Raw genomic sequence first — 21,387 nt, 5'->3', positions numbered from 1 at the left:
CCGGTAATTGAGGCGGGGACTTTAACACCGAGTCACCAGAGGTGACCTTGCAAACTTGGCCTTTTGTCATAAAACAGGCACAATCATCACTGTGTTCCAGCCCTCCAGGGCCTTCCAAATGCCAGTGGTTCTGGGGAAGGAGACCTACTTTACGCTCTATAGGAACCTACCACATGTTTCCTGTTTCTTTCCACGCTTGCCCCCCCTCCACCCACCCACCCCTAACCCCTGCCCCACCTCCACATGCTCCCTGCACCCACCACAAATGGCCACACTCACATGGACAGCACCTTCACTTCCAATATTTCGTGCCTCAGCTCCAGGCATCTTGTGGAGTTATATTCAAAAGGCCCCTCGTAAAATTCAAAGTACCTGGGGACCAACAGAGACAGGTTAAACAGAGAAGCAGGTCAGGATGTCCAGGGCCTGCAGGAGCTCTTGTTGCAGGGTGGAGTGTCTGTCCCAGTGAAATGAATAAAGCCAACCAGCCCCATCCCAGCAGATGACCCATTAGGGGCTTCAGGCAGACCACAGGGCCCTCTGGCTTGATCACTGGGTGGTCAATTACTCTCAACGCCCCACTCCCCTGGGAGTGTAAGCATTTACAGAAGCATAAACTGATTTCAGCAAACAGGGAAATTCAGAAACAGGTTTGGTTCCAAGTTTGTGGCTGGGAAGGAGAGGGGAGGAGGAGGGATGCTGTGTGTATTGTGATCAGAGAAAGCAGAGAGACCAGAGTCATTCTGGCACAGCACTGGGAGTCTGACAGTGAGCCTTCAGGCCTCCAGCTTGCCCTTCCGTTCCCTGCCCCTTGCCCACTTGATCCTCGTGACCATACTGTGACATAGCTGAGACTGATGTGCCTTTCTCCCCATTTGGCAGCTGAGAATACTGAGGCTAATCAGACAGAGCTCCAGGTCACACTGTCCATATAGGGCAGGACCAGGGCTTGGTCTAGGTCTACCTGCAGAAGAGATCAAGCCCCTTCCAGCACCAGCTGGCTCCAGGCATGTCACAGCCACCTCAGAGTCCCTCTGCCAGCTTCATGCAGAATATCAATGCCAATTTCAGCCAACACTTACTAAGCCCTTACTATAGGCTAAGCACCAGGCCAAGTATTTGATGTGGATGGATGCATTCACTTTTAATCTTTCTAATCAGCCTATGAGGAAAGTGACACAAGCATCCTGAATAGGCTCTGGGAATTAACTAAGGTGCCCAGATCCAGGAGCTGGAAGGTGGCAGAGCCAAGATGGGAACCTGCATGCTGACTCAAGGCTGCTCTTTCTGCCACTTGGCTATGAGCATGGCTGGTGTCCCCTGGAAAGGGCCCTCTGGCCTCCTGTGGCAGAGGCCCAGTGAGCCCTCTCCTCATGGCCCCTCTCTTCCTGGCAGTTGTTCAGAGGCAGGGGTGGATGGAGCTGGGAGGGTTGGATCCCAGGACAGCTTTAACATCATGAATCCAGAAGCCTGCAGGGCCAAACCACTATAAATATGGGATCAGTGGCCTTGCAACAGGTAGTCTGCAAGAATCAGAGGTGAGAGGGGCTCCCCAGGGCCAAGGATTGGAAATCAGCCATCGCTCAAGCATCTCCCAGAAACCACTACACGCAGCAATGGTCATTTCCCACATACCCTTACACACTGGACAAACTTATGTATGTGCTGCTTTAGAAATCCTGAAACATTTTACCCAATATATTGGTTTCTTTTAAAAATATTGGTAGTTTTATTATTATTATTATCATCATTGTATTTGTATTGTCATTTTGTCATTAAAGTAATACTGTGATACTTTAAAAGTTATATTTATAAATATTTGTCCTTAATAATTTAAATATAACTTAATAGTTTTAAGTACTATAATTATATATTTAAATAATTTTACATAATATTTTAAGATATTAAAATTTTTTCCACAACAAATTGGTCCCTATTTACAAAATAAATTGGCTCTTTGTTCTCATGTCATAAAAGAATTCAGGCCAAGTTAATAAGAAGTAGGTACTGAAGATCCCCCAAATATCAAACACCTTTATGTCTTACAACTCCTTTTCTGTCTTTCTCATCTGGCAAACTCAAATGGATTTTTCAGTACCCGGCTCGAGTAGCCACGCTGCTGGGAAGCCTCCTCTGATCCTGACCCTGGACTCCTCCTGCTCACTGTCTCTTAGTTAGAGCAAATAACATTGTATTGGGTTGGTGCAAAAGCAATTGCAGTTTTTGTCTTTTTTTTTTTTTTAAGTAATGGCAAAAACCACAATTACTTTTGCACCTACATAATAGTACAATTGTGTGTTTATGTAATTGCGTTTCTTTCCAAACCATGAGCATCTCAAACACAGAGACAGTGTCTTTGTTATCTCTATATCTTCTGTACTACAGAGGCAGGAAAGCTAAAAATGACATTTCCCAGACTCCTTTGCAGGTAGGGTTCTGGATGCAATTTAGGTTCAGCCAGTTAGAAGCATTTGCATGAGACGAATTCAGACCTGTTATAGGGGAAGAATGGCAAGGCTCAAGGCACGGTTTTGCTGGTGCAGAATGTGGCAGAGGTGTCATGGCTCTTGGAAATTGCAATAGTGGTAACACCTTCATGATTATATCAGAGGCAGCAGTTTTCACGGTGGCCCCATTTCACTGCAGTTTGGGGAGGAAGTCCTGGGAGTTCAGCCATTTCTTCAGCTTTCCCCATGAATCTGAGCTAGCTGTGCCCTTAATAAATCCTTTTCTGCTTTAACTAGCTAATGCAGATTCTGTTATCTGCAAATAAGAACAAGGGGTCAGGCTGGGGCCACAAAATGAGCCCATGACCTTGGCTTTGACTCACCTAATTTTCCAGTCACACAACAGTAAGCTCTGGTGTCCTGTCACAAAGATCACTGTTTGCAACCTGAGCTGGTGTAACTAAGCCTTTTGGAATCCACTGAGTCAGGTAAAGCCGTGGTCCTAGGTTGCTGCTAAGAAAAGGTCCAGATTCAAATGATGCAGGAAATCATTAGGTTGAGACTTATCCTAGAGTTCTTGGGAAATTGGAGACTTGCAGACACATCTCAGATATGGCTACAAACCAGCTGTGTGACTTTGGGTAAAACACTTCCCCTCTCTGCATCTCTTTTTTGTCCTCTTTAAAACAATCTGTTTGAACTAGGGTAGCATCTTCTCTTCAATCAGCCAGCCCTACCATTTCCTTGACAAAGCCATTCCTGCCTTGCCTCTTCCTTGGTTCCTCTTTCTCCTGCATCCTCAACATCACTCATATACCCAACTAGGCAGCATCATGATTCCAAATGACCTTGTGCTGTGGGCTTGGTGATACTTAGAGAGGCTTTCACAACTGGGTTCACACCCCTCCACCCCTCATTAGCCTCTGTATGGTCTGAATGTTTGTGTTGCCCCCACAGTTCATATGTTGAGATCCTAACCTGCAAGGTAATGGTATTAGGAGGTGGGGCCTCTGGGAGGTACTGCAGGCAGAGCCCTCATGAATGGGATTATTGCCCTTATAAAAGAGGCCCAAGAGAGATGCCTCTTCCCTTTTACTATGTAAGGATACGGCAAGGAGATGCTGTTGATGAACAAGGAAGTGGGGCCTCACCTGAAACTTAATCTGCCTTGATCTTGGACTTCTCAGCTTCCAGAACTGTGAGCAATACATTTCTGTTGTTTATAAGCTAAGTCACTCAGTCTATGGTATTCTGACAGCCACATTAGGCCTGGTACTTTTCTGCTCCTTTGTTTTCTCATCTGCAAATCAGCAAAAACAATGCAGCGCATGTGCAACAGGGCTGAGAAAAAAACACTGATGAGCATTTCATGGAAACCACTAGCACACAGGAACTACCCCAAAAATGCTCATTCCCCTCTGTTTCCTTTGTCCCGCCACTAAAGAACACGTGATACCAGTGGATGCCACAGGGAGTCAGAGACAGTCTCTGACCATAAGCTGGTTGATGGCAGGGCTGAGTCAGGAATGAACAACTCGAAGCTTCTCACTGTGTGTACTGGTGACATTCTCCTTCTGCTGTGATTAGTAAACCTCTCCCCTGACACCCTGTGGATAAAGCCCACACTAAGTCCTGCTTGGACATGGACCTGCTTGATCACCTCATCTCTGCTGGAGGCTCCACTCATTAACCATGTGCTTCTGATGCTTTGACACCTGTGGCCTTGCTGACCTTGGAGGGACTGCTTCTTCCAGGGCTAGCCAATTGCTGGAGATAGTGAAGGACTAGCCTGTGAGTGCACCTTTCATTTGCAAACCAATCCAGAGCCCATGCCCCTATCAGGCTCCCATATTCTTGGACACTGGAATAGCTCCTGCCCCACTCACCCCAGGGCCAGGTCCCAGGCAACTGGGGATAGCCCCTACACCCCAGAACCCACTGAAATTACTCAGATCAACCAATCCTATACCTGCAAACCCTGCCTCACCAGTTCCTTTCCATGGAAATCCCAGTGATGGTTCTTGCCCACACTTCCCCCTCGCTGCCTCTGCCTCCTTACTGATCCAGGCGCTTCTTCCCATGGTCTTGCAGGGCCTCCTGTTTCTAGGGATCTGTGAGTATCAAAACCTCTTCCTTCATGACAGTCATTTCCATATTTTCATGTCTTACCATATCCGATTAAAACAAATCCCAGGCAGGTATCCTGAAAACACTCCATGTAGTACCTCAGCCAAGTCATCAAAACTATTCCATGCCCGAGTCTAAAGCCTCAGTTTTCCCATCTGGAAAATGTAGCTAATAGCCCTGGCTTCTTTCTCTATCCTACCTGGGCTTTGCTTTTTTGGTCCGTACTGCTGTAGCTCAGTCTCTAAAGATGATTGACTTGAGGTTGCTATGGTCTAAATGTCTGTATCCCCAATACAAACATTAAGTTTTGTGTTTAAACTTAATCCCCAATGTGATGGTATTAAGAGGCTGGGCCTTTGGGGGGTGATTAGGTTATGAGGTCTCTGACCTCAAGGATGGGATTAGGCCCTGATAAAAGAGGCTTCAAAGAGCCTTTTGCCTTTCCACCATGTGAGGATGCAGCAAGAAGCTGCCATCTATGAGGAACAGGCCCTCACCAGACACCAAATCTTCTGCCACCTTGATCTTGGACTTCCCAGCCCCCAGAACTGTGAGAAATAAATTTCTCCTGTTACAATAATAAATGACCCAGTCTAAGCTATTTTCTTATGGCAGCCCAAAAGAACTAAGATAGGAAATGAGATTTTGAGAAGCACTGCCCCATATTCTGCTTCTAACAGGATGCTCAAGGACTGCATTTTAGAGGGTATCATGGAAATTCATGAAAATTCCCATTTGGTCTGGATACAGATATATAGACATCAAAAATGTTGCTTAAATTTTTTTGTCTAATGACATAAGAAGATGCTCACATAACAATGTTGGTAAAAAAATGCAAGTTACAAAACTGTGGTCTCCAAAAAGAATTATATATACGTATGTGAATGCGTAGGCAAAGGGAAGAATTGTAACACAATATTAATAGGGATAAATCAGAATAAATGGGATGATGGGTTATTTTAAAAATACTTTTCTGTGTTTTTATAAGTTTTCTGCAATGGGGTTATGATTCTTTTATTATTGGAAATCACTAATAAATGCCTTTTTAAGTCCCAGACCTTCTTCTAAATATCTCGAGCTTCCCCTTACCCTGTTAGAAGATTGAGGGAAGCATTTTCTCCAACCTTCTTAAACTTCACTAGCCTCTCAAAGTGACTTCATCACTGTCTCTTCTTTCAATGCTAGAAAGACTATCTTTACCCGCCTCAAAGGGGAGGGGACCCTGGCACCATGTAGGGCATCTCACAGGTATAAATAGCCCTAGTGGGTCATATCAGGAGCTCAACTCCTCTCAAATGCCACTCAGTTTCCAGCAGCCAAATATGATGCTGGCGCCAGGCTGCATCTGCTCTGCCCCATCTCTCTGCCCTCTGCTAAGTGAGAAGACAAATGCAGAAGGCCAGAAAGAGCTGAACACAGTGGCCCTGGACATGAGTTCTCCTCCCTCTGCCCAGACTGGGCTGCAGCTTTGTGGGCTAAGGAACTAAGGAGATCTTCTTTCTTTCTTTCTTTCTTCTTTTCTTTCTTTCTTCCTTCCTTCCTTCCTTCCTTTCTTTCTTTCTTTCTTTTTTTTTTTTTTTTTGAGATGGAGTCTCGCTCTGTCTCCCAGGCTGGAATGCAGTGGCAAAATTTCAGCTCACTACAACCTCTGCCTCCCGGGTTCAAGCGATTCTCCTGAGGGGGCCTCCTTTCAGCATGCCCAGGGTTTGGCCCTCTGAGAGCCTGGGTCTGTAATTCCTTTGAGCCTTTCCCCAAGAGCCTGCCCTACAGAGGCTCCCCTGTTGGCCTGATTCCCTCTCCAGAGCTTCTCCAGGGCCATGGTTCCTTTCTTGGGGGCCAAAGTACTCTGGGTCCCAGCAACCACTGGCTGCTACAAGATGAGGTCCATGCATTCAGCATTCTATCTAACACTTCCCCATCCCCACCCTCAGACACCGATGGTATTCCAGAGAATAGGAACCCAGGGGGGGTCCCTGTGTCATGCACAAACACCTGTTAAACCTCCACTAGCCCTAGGTGAACAGAGAAGCTACCTCAGCTCAGTAATCTGAACACCTAGACTCCTGTCGAGCTCAGTGCAGAGTCTCAGAGAACCATGGAGTTGTTTACTTATTCCACACTGGTTAGAGACACCACTAGCCCATATGGCACCTCTGTGCAAATCAGGAAAAAGCACTATTTTCTTCAGACAAATTAAGCCACATGCACCAGGTGCATGGCTGGTCAAGAGAGTAAGCTGTACTTCAGCCCCACTTGACTCCTTGCCTGAGCATCTTTGTGCAGTGCCCACCTTGCACAACTGTGCAGCCTGATACCAGACTCTTTAACTTGGTCTCATTCAATCCTCCCAATAACCCTATGAGGCAAGCATAATTTCCCCCCATTTTATATCTGAGACTCGAACTACAAGAGGTAAAGTAACTTGCCCAAGGTCATTCAGCTAGTAAATGGTGGCACTGGAAAAAAACCTGAGGACTGTGAGAGCCTGGAACCCCTGCTCTTAATAATGTCACTGCACTTCCTCTCCCTGACTCTGACAGCCACCGTTCTCTGGGGGTTTTCTCAGTCAGCAGCCCTTCCCCCTCCCAAGGGCAACAGCCCTTCAGTGAGCTCAGCACTATTTCTAGAGCCAGAACAGCTGCTGTCTCGAGATAGCACACGACCCGTCACAGCAAATGCACAGAAATCAGAGTCTCAAAATTGCAGCCTGACAATTCAAAGGACTGAAGTATCTTCCCAGATAGGTAGGAGAGGGGCAAGAAAGGCTCAGCTGTTAACAACTGCAGGTCACAACTATCAGGAGACACTCCATGGCAGTGGAGAGCCCTGGCTCCGACCCCTGGCTGGTCCACAGGCCAGCTCAGCAGCCTTGAACCTTACCTGCCCTCTTTGGGCCACAGTTCACTCATCTGTCCCCAGGAATTATCAGAGCTGTTTTGAGGTATCAGAACTGGATGCTAAAAAGCCTGATGTTCTCAGTGCAACCCTAAATAGTCCTGGGATTAATCTTCCCCAGGTGTGCACCTCACACTAAGCCTGAGGGTCATTTCTGGCACAGGGTAGGGGTTGGGGATATCGGGGCAAAGCCCGGTGTCTAGATTCATTCCTCCTTCCCCACCCAGGAGTTCTGCAGGGCCCCAGATCCAGTGTCTAGCACATTCCCTGTGAGAGTATGTATGTGATGACCTTATTTTCCAGGCCAGATTAGGGGGCCCCGAAAGGCTTTCCTTTGTAAAATTCAGCTCAACAGCCAGGAACACCTCAGTGTGTGAATGCTAGCACTGGCCAGTATCCCTACTGCTGCTGTGGACTTTGACCACCATGCCCACAGGTGCCCTAGCCAAGAGCTACATCCTAGCTGCCTCCTTCTCCTTCCTTCATCTTCCATCAACTCTCACCACTTCTCCTCCTAGTCCTTGTCTCCATCCCAGTGCCAGGGACAGGATTTGGTCTTCTCCCTGCTGGAGGAGTCCCTCTGTCTGGAATAACCTTTGTTGTTGTCTTGCTAGTCCCTGCCTACTCATCCAACAGAATCAGCCCAGGGGTCAGCTTCCACTGGCTCCATTCGTGGCCCTCCTCCCTCTATGCCTGCAGCCCCTGGGCACCCCTCCAGTCCAGCTCTTATTATGCGGAATTACACACAGCTCCTCCGTGGCCTGTCTGTACTGTTGATGTGTGAGAAGGGCTTTTCTCCTCTTTTACTCAACGAAGATTTATGGACCCTCTACTGTGTGCCAGGCACTGTTTCAGGCCAGAATGTACTGATGAACTAGCCAGAGTCCCTGCCCTCATGGCACTTCCATGGGGGTGACAATAAATGATTCATTCAATATAATGCCAAGTAGCCGTAACTCTTCCAAAAAAAGTAGGACAAGGAATTGGAGGGTTCCTGGAAGGATAGTGGGGGGCCCAGGAAGGCCACTCTGGACAGGGGATATGAATAGAGGTATGGAGCCCTATGTGGATGTGCGGGAAGAGCTTCCCAGAGAAAGAGCAGTGAGTAAATACAATCACTTACTCTGCAGCAGCAGCTGCCAATGTGGCCAGGCAGGGCTGTGGAGGTCAGACAGGTGAGCAGAGCCAGGTCTAGCTGGGCCTGTGGGCCACCCAGTATCATGGGGACTCGGCAGAGGAACAACATGATCTGATGTGGGGATAAGGGATTGTAAAAGGAGAGAGGGCGGGCTATTACAGCATGAGAAGACAGTCGATTGCACCAAGGGATGGCAAAGGAAGTGGGGAGAAGGAGACAGACCCAAAAAATAATTTAGGAATGAAACCAGCAGGATGCGCTGATAATTTAGAAAGTGAAGAAATGTCCCTGTCTGACAGCTTTAAAGAGAGTAGTGGTTCTCCCAGCATGGAGTTCGAGATCTCAGAACCAACAGACTGCCTCCTCAAGTGGGTCCCTGACCCCTGAGTAGCCTAACTGGGAGGTACCCCCCAGTAGGGGCAGACTGACACCTTGCATGGCCGGGTACACCTCTGAGACAAAGCTTCCAGAGGAATGATCAGGCAGCAACATTTGCTGTTCAGCAATGTTCACTGTTCTGTAGCCTCTGCTGCTGCTACCCAGGCAAACAGGGTCTGGAGTAGACCTCCAGCAAACTCCAACAGACCTGCAGCTGTGGGTTCTGACTGTTAGAAGGAAAACTAACAAACAGAAAGGACATCCACACCAAAACTCCATCTGTACATCACCATCATCAAAGACCAAAGGTAGATAAAACCACAAAGATGGGGAAAAAACAGATGAGAAAAGCTGAAAATTCTAAAAATCAGAGCGCCTCTCCCCGTCCAAAGGAACGCAGCTCCTCGCCAGCAATGGAACAAAACTGGATGGAGAATGACTTTGATGAGTTGAGAGAAGAAGGCTTCAGATGATCAAACTTCTCCAAGCTAAAGGAGGAAGTTTGAACCCATCGCAAAGAAGCTAAAAACGTTGAAAAAACATTAGACAAATGGCTAACTAGAATAATCAGTGTAGAGAAGTCCTTAAATGACCTGCTGGAGCTGAAAACCATGGCACGAGAACTACATGACAAATGCACAAGCTTCAGTAGCTGATTCAATCAACTGGAAGAAAGGATATCAGTGATTGAAGATCAAATGAATGAAATGAAGTGAGAAGAGAAGTTTAGAGAAAAAGAGTAAGAAGAAGTGAACAAAGCCTCCAAGAAATATGGGACTATGTGAAAAGAACAAATCTACATCTGATCGGTATATCTGAAAGTGATGGGGAGAATGAAACCAAGTTGGAAAACACTCTGCAGGATATTATCCAGAAGAACTTCCCCAACCTAGCAAGGCAGGACAACATTCAAATTCAGGAAATACAGAGAATGCCACAAAGATACTCCTCGAGAAGAGCAACTCCAAGACACATAATTGTCAGATTCACCAAAGTTGAAATGAAGGAAAAAATGTTAAGGGCAGCCAGAGAGAAAGGTTGGGTTACCCACAAAGGGAAGCCCATCAGTCTAACAGCAAATCTCTCGGCAGAAACTCTACAAGCCAGAAGAGAGTGGGGGCCAATATTCAACATTCTTAAAGAAAAGAATTTTCAACGCAGAATTTCATATGCAGCCAAACTAAGCTTCATAAGTGAAGGAGAAATAAAATCCTTTGCAGACAAGCAAATGCTGAGAGATTTTGTCACCATCAGGCCTGCCTTACAACAGCTCCTGAAGGAAGCACTAAACATGGAAAGGAACAACCGGTACCAGCCACTGCAAAAACATGCCAAATTGTAAAGATCATTGACGCTAGGAAGAAACTGCATCAACTAACGAGCAAAAGAACCAGCTAACATCATAATGACAGGATCAAATTCACACATAACAATAATAATAAATGTAAATGGGCTAAATGCTCCAATTAAAAGACACAGATTGGCAAATTGGATAAAGAGTCAAGACCCATCAGTGTGCTGTATTCAGGAGACCCTCACGTGCAGAGACACATATAGGCTCAAAATAAAGGAATGGAGGAAGATCTACCAAGCAAATGGAAAGCAAAAAAAAGGCAGGAGTTGGAATCCTAGTCTATGAAAAAACAGACTTTAAACCAACAAAGATCAAAAGAGACAAGGAAGGTAAAGGGGGATCAATTCAACAAGAAGAGCTAACTATCCTAAATATATATGCACCCAATACAAGAGCACCCAGATTCATAAAGTAAGTCCTTAGAGACCTACAAAGAGACTTAGACTCCCACACAATAATAATGGGAGACTTTAACACCCCACTATCAACATTAGACAAATCAATGAGACAGAAAGGTAACTAGGATATCCAGGAATTGAACTCAGCTCTGCACCAAGCAGACCTAATAGACATCTACAGAACTCTCCACCCCAAATCAACAGATTATATACATTCTTCTCAGCACCGCAATGCACTTATTCCAAAATTGACCACATGGCTGGAAGTAAAGCATACCTCAGCAAATGTAAAAGAACAGAAATTATAGCAAACTGTCTCTCAGACCACAGTGCAATTAAACTAGAACTCAGGATTAAGAAACTCACTCAGAACTGCACAACTACATGGCAGAAATAAAGATGTTCTTTATTTTCACGAAATTGAAGGCAGAAATAAAGATGTTCTTTGAAACCAATGAGAACAAAGATACAACATACCAGAATCTCTGGGACATATTTAAAGCAGTGTGTAGAGGGAAATTTATAGCACTAAATGCCTACAAGAGAAAGCAGGAAAGATCTAAAATTGACACCCTAACATCACAACTAAAAGAACTAGAGAAGCAAGAGCAAACATATTCAAAAGCTAGCAGAAGGCAAGAAATAACTGAGATCAGAGCAGAACTGAAGGAGATAGAGACACAAAAATCCCTTCAAAAAATCAATGAATACAGGAGCTTGTTTTTTGAAAAGATCAACAAAACTGATAGACTGCTAACAAGACTAATAAAGAAGAAAAGAGAGAAGAATCAAATAGATGCAATAAAAAATGATAAAGGGGATATCACCACCAATCCTACAGAAATACAAACTACCATCAGAGAATACTATAAACACCTCTACACAAATAAACTAGAAAATCTAGAAGAAATGGATAAATTCCTGGACATATACACTCTCCCAAGACTAAATCAGTAAGAAGTTGAATCCCTGGATAGACCAATTACAGGCTCTGAAATTGAGGCAATAATTAATAGCCTACCAACCAAAAAAAGTCCAGAACCAGATGGATTCACAGCCAAATTCTACCAGAGGTACAAGGAGGAGCTGCTCCCATTCATTCTGAAACTATTCCAATCAATAGAAAAAGAAGGAATCCTCCCTAACTCATTTTATGAGGCCAGCATCATCCTGATACCAAAGCCTGGCAGAGACACAACAAAAAAAGAGAATTTTAGACCAATATCCCTGATGAACATCAGTGCAGAAGTCCTCAATAAAATACTAGCAAACTGAATCCAGCAGCACATCAAAAAGCTTATCCACCATGATCAAGTGGGCTTCATCCCTGGGATGCAAGCCTGGTTCAACATATGCAATTCAATAAACATAATCCAGCATATAAACAGAACCAAAGACAAAAACCACATGATTATCTCAATAGATGCAGAAAAGGCCTTTGACAAAATTCAACAGCCCTTCATGCTAAAAACTCTTAATAAATTCAGTATTGATTGGATGTATTTCAAAATAATAAGAGCTATTTATGACAAACCCACAGCCAATATCATACTGAATGGGCAAAAACTGGAAGCATTCCCTTTGAAAACTGGCACAAGACAGGGATGCCCTCTCTCACCACTCCTGTTCAACATAGTGTTGGAAGTTCTGGCCAGGGCAATCAGGCAAGAGAAAGAAATAAAGGGTATTTAGTTAGGAAAAGAGGAAGTAAAATTGATCCTGTTTGCAGGTGACATGATTGCATATTTAGAAAACCCCATCATCTCAGCCCAAAATCTCCTGAAGCTGATAAGCAACTTCAGCAAAGTCTCAGGATACAAAATCAATGGGCAAAAATCACAAGCATTCTTATACACCAATAACAGACAAACAGAGAGCCAAATCATGAGTGAACTCCCATTCACGATTGCTTCAAAAAGAATAATAAGGCCGGGCGCTGTGGCTCAAGCCTGTAATCCCAGCACTTTGGGAGGCTGAGACGGGCGGATCGTGATGTCAGAAGATCGAGACCATCCTCGCTAACATGGTGAAACCCCGTCTCTACTAAAAAATACAAAAAACTAGCCGGGCGTGGTGGTGGGTGCCTGTAGTCCCAGCTACTTGGGAGGCTGAGGCAGGAGAATGGTATAAACCCGGGAGGTGGAACTCGCAGTGAGCTGAGATCCGGCCACTGCACTCCAGCCTGGGCGACAGAGCGAGACTCTGTCTCAAAAACAACAACAACAAAAAAGAATAATATACCTAGGAATCCAACTTACAAAGGACGTGAAGGACCTCTTCAAGGAGGACTACAAATCACTGCTCAACGAAATAAAAGAGGACACAGACAAATGGAAGAACATACCATGCTCATGGATAGGAAGAATCAATATCGTGAAAATGGCCATATTGCCCGAAGTAATTTATAGATTCAATGCCATCCCCATCAAGCTACCAACGACTTTCTTCACAGAACTGGAAAAAACGACTTTAAAGTTCATATGGAACCAAAAAAGAGCCTATATTGCCACATCAATCCTAAGCCAAAAGAACAAAGCTGGAGGCATCACGCTACCTGACTTCAAAGTATACTACAAGGCTACAGTAACCAAAACAGCATGGTACTGGTATCAAAACAGAGATATAGACAAATGGAACCAAACAGAGCCCTCAGAAATAATACCACACATCTACAACCATCTGATCTTTGACAAACCTGACAAAAACAAGAAATCGGGACAGGATTCCCTATTTGATAAATGGTGCTGGGAAAACTGGCTAGCCATATGTAGAAAGCTGAAACTGGATCCCTTTCTTACACCTTATACAAAAATTAATTCAAGATGGATTAAAGACTTAAAAGTTAGACCTGAAACCATAAAAACCCTAGAAGAAAACCTAGGCAATACCACTCAGGACATAGTCATGGGCAAGAACTTCATGTTTACAACACCAAAAGCAATGGCAACAAAAGTCAAAATTGACAAATGGGATCCAATTAAACTAAAGAGCTTCTGCACAGCAAAAGAAACTATCATTAGAGTGAACAGGCAACCTACAGAATTGGAGAAAATTTTTGCAATCTACTCATCTGACAAAGGGCTAATAGCCAGAATCTACAAAGAACTCAAACAAATTTACAAGAAAAAAACAAACAACTCCATCAAAAAGTGGGCAAAGGATATGAACAGACACTTCTCAAAAGAAGACATTTATGCAGCCAACAGGTACATGAAAACATGCTCATCATCACTGGCAATCAGAGAAATGCAAATCAAAACCACAAGGAGATACCATCTCACACCAGTTAGAATGGTGATCATTAAAAAGTCAGGAAACAGGCCGGGCACAGTGGCTCATGCCTGTAATCCCAGCACTTTGGGAGGCCGAGATGGGCGGATCACAAGGTCAGGAGATTGAGACCATCCTGGTTAACACAGTGAAACCGCATCTCTACTAAAAATACAAAAAATTAGCTGGGCGTGGTGGTGGGTGCCTGTAGTCCCACTACTTAGGAGGCTGAGGCAGGAGAATGGCTTGAACCCGGGAGGCAGAGCTTGCAGTGAGCCGAGATTGTGCCACTGCACTCCAGCCTGGGCGACAGAGTGAGACTCCATCTCACAAAAAAAAAAAAAAAAAAAAAGTCAGGAAACAATAGGTGCTGGAGAGGATGTAGAGAAACAGGAAAACTTTTACACTGTTGGTGAGACTGTAAACTAGTTCAACCATTGTGGAAGACAATGTGGCAATTCCTCAAGGATCTAGAACTAGAAATACCATTTGCCCAGCCATTCCATTACTGAGTATATACCCAAAGGATTATAAATCATGCTGCTAATAAAGACACATGCACACATATGTTTATTGTGACACTATTCACAATAGCAAAGACTTGGAACCAACCCAAATGTCCATCAATGATAGACTGGAGTAGGAAAACATGGCACATATACACTATGGAATACTATGCAGCCATAAAAAAGGATAAGTTCATGTCCTTTGTAGGGACATGGATGAAGCTGGAAACCATCATTTTCAGCAAACTATCGCAAGGACAAAAAACCAAATACCGCATGTTCTCACTTATAGGTGGTAATTGAACAATGAGAACACTTGGACACAGGGCGGGGAACATCACACACTGGGGCCTGTTGTGGTGTGGAGGGAGGGGGAGGGATAGCATTAGGAGATATACCTAATGTAAATGATGAGTTAATGGGTGCAGCACACCAACATGGCAAATGTATACATATGTAACAAACCTGCACATTGTGCACATGTACCCTAGAACTTAAAGTACAAAAAAAAAAAAATTTAGAAAGTGAGAGAGAGAGATAAATCAATAGTAACTCCTAGGACTTGAACAACTAGTGGGAGGGATGACGTAGCCATTTAAGGGTAAGAGAGATGAACAGGTTTCGGGTGTGGATGGAAAGATTCTTGGGCCATGTAAAGCTTGCTGTGCCCTCAGACATCTAGAGGAGATCACAGGTAGGCAGTCAGATGCACATGGCTGAGGCCCAGTGCAGAGGTCAGGGCTGGGGATGCACATTCCAGAGTCAAAGGACAAGGGACTTGAGGAGACACTGGGAGAGAGCACAGAGAGAAGGAAGAGGGCCAAGGACAGGCCTGAGGTTAGCTCCCACATTCAGATGGCAGCAAAGGACACTGAGAAGGAAGGTCTGCAGGTGGAAGAAAACCCAGACACAGAGCTCGGGGACATGGAAGCTAAGAGGAGAGAGCATTTCCAGGACAGATGGTCAACTCCAGTATTGACCCATCTGTCCTGGAAATGGGGGTCAAAGAAGAGGAGGACAGAGAAGGCACCACTGATCTAGCAACCAGGAGGTCATCAATGACCTTGACAAGAGAAGATTCAAGGGAGCAGGGATCAGATTCCCCTCTGGCATAGGTAGAAGCAAGGCCAGGAGTGGGAGATGCTGGAGATGGTGCCATGGAAGTCTGCAGGTGAAGGAGGGCTGAGTGAGTGTCTGAAGACCTGGTCCTGGGGCAAGTGGAGAGGATGGGATATCTCCCAAAGTGTGAAGGGATGGCTGGAGGAAGAAAAGACAGACTTCAGTGTTCTGTGAGCCTCCAAAAGGCAAGCCTAAAAGCCCCCACTGAGACTTAGGGAGGAAAGATTTACAATCAGCCAGAGGAAGGACTTCAAACCAGGAGGTTCGCATGGGGAAGGATGGCCTCTTTGCGAGCTTCATGACCTGCTATCACTTACTAGCTCAACAAGGTCTTGGTGGCCATCAAGTCAGGGGGATGCCGGGCTATAAATGGTGACATGTGGTGGAAAGCTGGAAGAGCCTCTAGCTGCCGTAACCTGTGAGCATTCCCTAATCTAATGGGTGGGTAGATCCTTGGTCCTTCCAGCCCGACCCCTTTCTTTCCTTCCTTCCCGTTCTCATGCCTTCCCCTAGCCTCCTGCCTTTGCCAAGTGATTGGCATAAAATTCTGAAAGATGGTCTACAAGGGAGGAAGCATAGGAGCGTGAAGAAGGAGAAGAGGGAGAATGGGTGGTGGAAGCTGAAGGGAGGAACAGAGTTTGGGGAGCTGACCAGGGGTGAGGCCCTGACAGGCACTGCACCCATCTGATCCGGCCTCCTCAGTTTACAGGGAAGCAGACAAGGCCCAGGGAGGGAGTGCTATCCCCCCATGGAAATGCTGTGAGTCTGGGCAAACCTGAGGGGGGAAGAGACCCCCTTACTCCACCTCCATGGAGCCCTACAGGGACCTGTGAGGTGCTTTAACCTTGGAGCACTCAGGGAGTTACAGAGCCCATGACCTCCTTTGTACCACCCCGAGTTGGGTAATGACCTCAGTTTTGCAGATGGTGTAATTGAGGCACAGAAATATTCATGTAAGTGGTTATTTGCCCAGGAGACTCCACAGAGACTCAAAAGCCACAAAGCTTTGGGTTCAGAGCACTCCTGGAGCAACTCTGACTTGAGGAGGAGGAGTCTCCCAGTGCCAACCAACTCCACTTCCATCAGCAGCCTCAGCCTGCTGCAGCCTGGGTTCTGCCAGGCCCCAAGAAGCCCACATCAGGTATGTGGGACCAACGGGAGAAGCTGCCATGTTTGTTTTGCTTTTTGTTTTTCCAGCACCCAGTCCAGAACATTCCAGCAAACCTGCATCTCCCAAATCCTTCCTAGTTGGGTGAAGCCCAAGAGCTCTGGCCCTTTTTTCCTCCTTTTCTGCAGAAGAGAACATTGACCAGGAAGGCTTAAGCGAGCCAGCTGCACCTGCCATGCAGGAGTGTGCTTCCTCCGCTGTCCTGCCCTCAGATGGCCACGATGGCATTCGGGACTGCAGGGGTCACACTGCCCCCAAGGGCTCCTCTTTGAAATGTATAATTGCCAGGAGCAGGTGGAGGGACACATTTTTCAGAGGCAACAATCAGAAAAACACTAAGTACACTTGGGAAGGCGGGAGGGAGGAGGACACAGAAGATAGAAGGTGGAAGAGACAGGGAAGGAGGAGATGAGAGACCCTAAAGATCATCTTGTCTGAGATCAACCCTGCAGCTTTGACAACAGTTGCAAAGAAGCGGTCTACTATTTTTTTTTTTTTTTTTTTTTTTTTAGATACGGTCCTACTCTGTCACCCAGGCTGGAGTGCAGAGGCATGATCTTACCTCACTGCAGCCTCGAACTTCTGGGCTCAAGTCATCTTCTGACCTCAGCCTCCTAAGTAGCTAGGACTACAAGTGTGCATCTAGCTTTTTTTTTCTTAATTTTTGATAGAGACGGGGTCTTGTTATGTAGACCAGGCTGGTCTTGAACTCCTAGCCTCAAGTGATCCTCCCACCTCAGCCTCTTAAAAGTTCTGGGATTATAGGCATGAGCAACTGTGCCTGACCAGAAGTGATCTACTTAAATCAATATGGCCTTTTTTTATGATCTAACAGCCAGGAGCTGAAGGCAGAAACAGAAGACCTGAGAGGACTTGGAAAGAAAAAACAAGGATACTCACCCAGCCCTGCATGAGCTGTCCACAGCCCAGAAGGAAGAACCCCTCTAATCCCTCCCATGAGTGCTGGGACTCTGTAGTCACACAGGAGATATGGTGCTCCAGCTCCACCCACCACCTGGAAGTGACCTAACCTTTGGTGACTCAGTTTCCTCATCTGTAAAATGGAAGGTAATGAATACACCCACCTCAAAGGTTTGAGGGTAAGGACTAAATGGGATAATACATGTAAGGCACCCAGCATAGTGCCTGGCCCCAGACACTCACTTGGCTCGCTTTTCTGCCAAGAGGGCCCTCTTGTGTCATCTATTTGGGGCTTGCTCTTTTTTCCTATAGCTGGTGCTACCCTGGCCTTGGGAAGTCTTCCACACTCCATCCCAGAAGCCCAGGAAGAAGGGTGCAGGGAGAAGGCTGTCCCACCCACAGGCAGCCCGGGCCAGCCCTGCTCCGGACCTCAGAGACAAGTGTCTCCTGAGTTGCCTTCCACACCTCCTCTTTGCCAGCCCATTACAGTGGTAAGACCAGGAGGGCCAAGACTGGTGTGGAGTATGGAAAGGGGGCCAGTGAGGCCAGCCAAGGAGCCTGTGGCTGTGCCTGGATCTAGAGGATCCAGAGGGCCCTGGAGATGCTCACACAGGTGGTCCAGCCCAGTTCTCCAAAGCCAGAGGCTCCGCGGGATTTGGGGAATATGTGAGCAAACACAGAAGGATTATGTGCACTCGCCAGAGGGTCCTCTGTGTGTGCAATGACAGAAGCAGACGTATCTACAGAAGGCAGAGTTAAAGGGGTTTCAGTTGGGCTGGGGCTAGCAGGGAAGGCTTCAAGGAGGAAGTGGATACTGGCGGGAGTACAAGGACTTGGATGTGGAGCCAGACCCAGTTGGCAGAAGCTGAGTGAAGCCCTTTGTGCTGTGGCCATGGGCCAGTCAGTCAACTCTGCTGGGACAGTGCCTGGGGGACTCCTGCCTCAGTTCTCCTCTGTCCCTGTGACTGAAGAGGGGGATGTTTTCCTGAGGCAGTGCATGCAACATTGCCCACCTTGCAGGACAGAGGCCATGACCATGGGGGCACTGCTGCCTCCCCCTGCTCTCTGAGCAGTTGCCAGGCAGACAGGTAGCTAGGCCAGTCCAGAGGGATCAGGGTTGGAGCTGACCGTGGAGGACAAGTACCCACTATCCTCCTCCACCTCCCCAGAGGGGCCATGCTCGGTGAGGGGTGTTCAGGAGGAGGTCTAGTCAGTTAGCACAGGAGTATGTCATCTGCTTTCACTGCCCCCTCTCTACTTTTTTTTTTATTTTAGATGGAGTTTTGCTCTTGTTGCCCAGGCTGGAGTGCAATGGCACGATCTCAGCTCACCACAATCTCCGCCTCCTGAGTTCAAGCGATTCTCCTGTCTCAGCCTCCCGAGAAGCTGGGATTACAGACATGTGCCATCACGCCTGGCTAATTTTGTATTTTTAGTAGAGACAGGGCTTCTCCACCCTCTCTACTTTTTATACCCCACCCCCACCAACTGTCAGTCTTCCTTTCCCACCCAGAAGCCCACAAATGTCAGCCTGCCCTACTACCAGCTCTTTTCAAGAGCGAATTCTCTGGCAATTCCAGCCTGTGAATGAGTTTCTGATTCTAATGTGTTTCCAGAAAGGAGACAACTTTTCAAAGACAATGGCAGGAGACAAGGTTAAATCCAAAGGAATAAATCTCTAAGGGAAGACTCAGAACATTGAAATCAAAGTTTGCTTTCTTACCAATAGCCTTTACTATTTCCTTGCGTAATTCATTTTTTTACATAATTCACATTTATTGAGCACCTACTACATAACAGGTGCCACACTAGGTGCTGGGAATTCAAAACTGAAGATGCACAACCACTGTCTTGCTGAGAAGATGGAAGCATAAACACATGAGAAAGGTCTTCACAGGCCTTCCTACTTGTGCAAAACACCCACTTAAATAGAAACATTTGCAGACTGAAAATTATTCCAGCTGGGTGCCATGGCTCACGCCTGTAATCCCAGCATTGGGAGGCCGAGGCAGGTGGATCACTTGAGGTCAGGAGTTCAAGACCCAGCCTGGCCAACATAGTAAAACCCCATCTCTACTAAAAGATACAAAAGTTAGCTGGCCCTGGTGGCAGGTGCCTGTAGTCCCAGCTACTCAGTAGGCTGAGGGAGGAGAATTGCTTGCACCCGGGAGGCGGAGGTTGCAGTGAATCAAGATTGTACCACTGCATTCCAGCCTGAGCGATGGAGTGAAACTCTGTCTCAAAAAAAAAAAGAAAGAAAAAAAGAAAAAGAAAAAGAAAATTATTCCTATATGCTCATTAAATCAGTTCCCTTAAGGATGCTTATTGGACAACACATTATAGACCTAGACTTGAAATTAATAAAGCTATATGTCAATGTATATCTTATAGCTCGCATCTTTCTAATTCAGCCTGGACTTCCTTTTATGAGCACTATCTGGCTTGAAGTTGCTTTGTGGTGCTGTTTGGAGTTTTCCAGACTAATCATTTGGACTGGCTCCTTCTCCTTGTGGCTCCTGCTTGAGTATACACAATGTATGAGTCATTTGCTTTTTTGTCCCTCTTCATCCTCTGGTTATATTTGGTACTTCCTGACTTCCTTTCCAAACTGTTAATAATAAATAACAGGTTGTAACACACTTCAACACCACACAAATATAGATAGCAAAACATGGCATGCACTGAATTATTCAATAGGTGAATAATACCATGAAGCTCATCCCATCTTCCAGATTTGGAGAGTTGTTAATTGGGACAATGTACATGGTGTCCTCGTTAGGTCCTCCCCCAAGCTCTGCACATCTGCTGCCAGGAGCTGTCCTGCCCATTTTAAAGAAGGCAGAAGCTGCTCACACACCAGGGTAAAAACTCTTCAATATCCAGTTCCATTCTAACTACGTTAACCACTATTTCCCACATGTGGGGACTCTACATACTGCAGTCCTTCAACTAGGTGGGTACTTTGGGGTCAACTAGAAATGGATATTTGAAATTGGAATTGTCCCAGGAAAATGTGGAAGGTGTGGTCATGCCATTTATTCTGTGACTAAGGAAATTCTTGCTCAGATGGGAGCGCTCCAGAAGCAAGTCAACTCAGCTGATAACAACGTTGCATCAAAGGCACCTGAATTCCAAAACCAACTTGACAGAGGTCAGCTGTGTTTCTGACCCTGCGGGCTCCCAGCTGATAGGAAAAAGGAAGCTGGCCCAGATCATGGAGAGAGAGGCAGAGAAAATAAAGGGCAAGGGGAGTGAGAAAGGCAGTAGGGAAGCAAGGACGTGGAGGAGAGAGGGAGGCAATGGGGAGGGAGAAAGGAAGGAGGGCCAAGAACAGGTAACAGGAAGAAAGGCAGAGGAGAACACAGGTGCAGTGAGGGGTAAGAGAAGTTACAGGTGAAACCGTGGAAAGAGGAAGGAAAGACAAAAGATGCTGGCAGCAGGAAAAGTTAGGAATGGAGCCCACGCAATGGCAATGGTTTCAGCCACTGCCTGGAGACATCTGCCCAGACACAGCTTCCCAGGGGCCCATCTGTCTGCCTTGCTCACTTGACTCGCTTTTCTTTTCTTTTCTCTCTTCTCTTTTCTTCTTTCTCTTTCTTTCTCTTTCTCTTTCTTTCTTTCTCTTTCTCTTTTCTCTTTCTTTCTTTTCCTTCCTCTCTCTCTCTC

General features: G+C 46.1%; 1 protein-coding gene across 2 annotated transcripts in view; it reads right to left on the bottom strand.

The window, feature by feature from the left end:
* The window catches only part of ST8SIA5 (ST8 alpha-N-acetyl-neuraminide alpha-2,8-sialyltransferase 5), an 89,596-nt gene that overhangs the window by 26,603 nt on the left and 41,606 nt on the right, over positions 1-21,387 (bottom strand). For both annotated transcript variants that reach the window (XM_033177832.1, XM_033177831.1), the window contains one exon: positions 280-372. In XM_033177832.1, the coding sequence (XP_033033723.1) occupies positions 280-372 (93 nt within the window). The remainder of the gene's footprint in view (positions 1-279; positions 373-21,387) is intronic.

The sequence above is a fragment of the Trachypithecus francoisi genome, unplaced genomic scaffold (genome assembly GCF_009764315.1).
Source record: "Trachypithecus francoisi isolate TF-2019V2 unplaced genomic scaffold, Tfra_2.0 Lachesis_group19, whole genome shotgun sequence".
NCBI classification, from domain to species: Eukaryota; Metazoa; Chordata; class Mammalia; order Primates; family Cercopithecidae; genus Trachypithecus; species Trachypithecus francoisi.
This window is presented reverse-complemented; position numbering and strand designations above follow the sequence as displayed.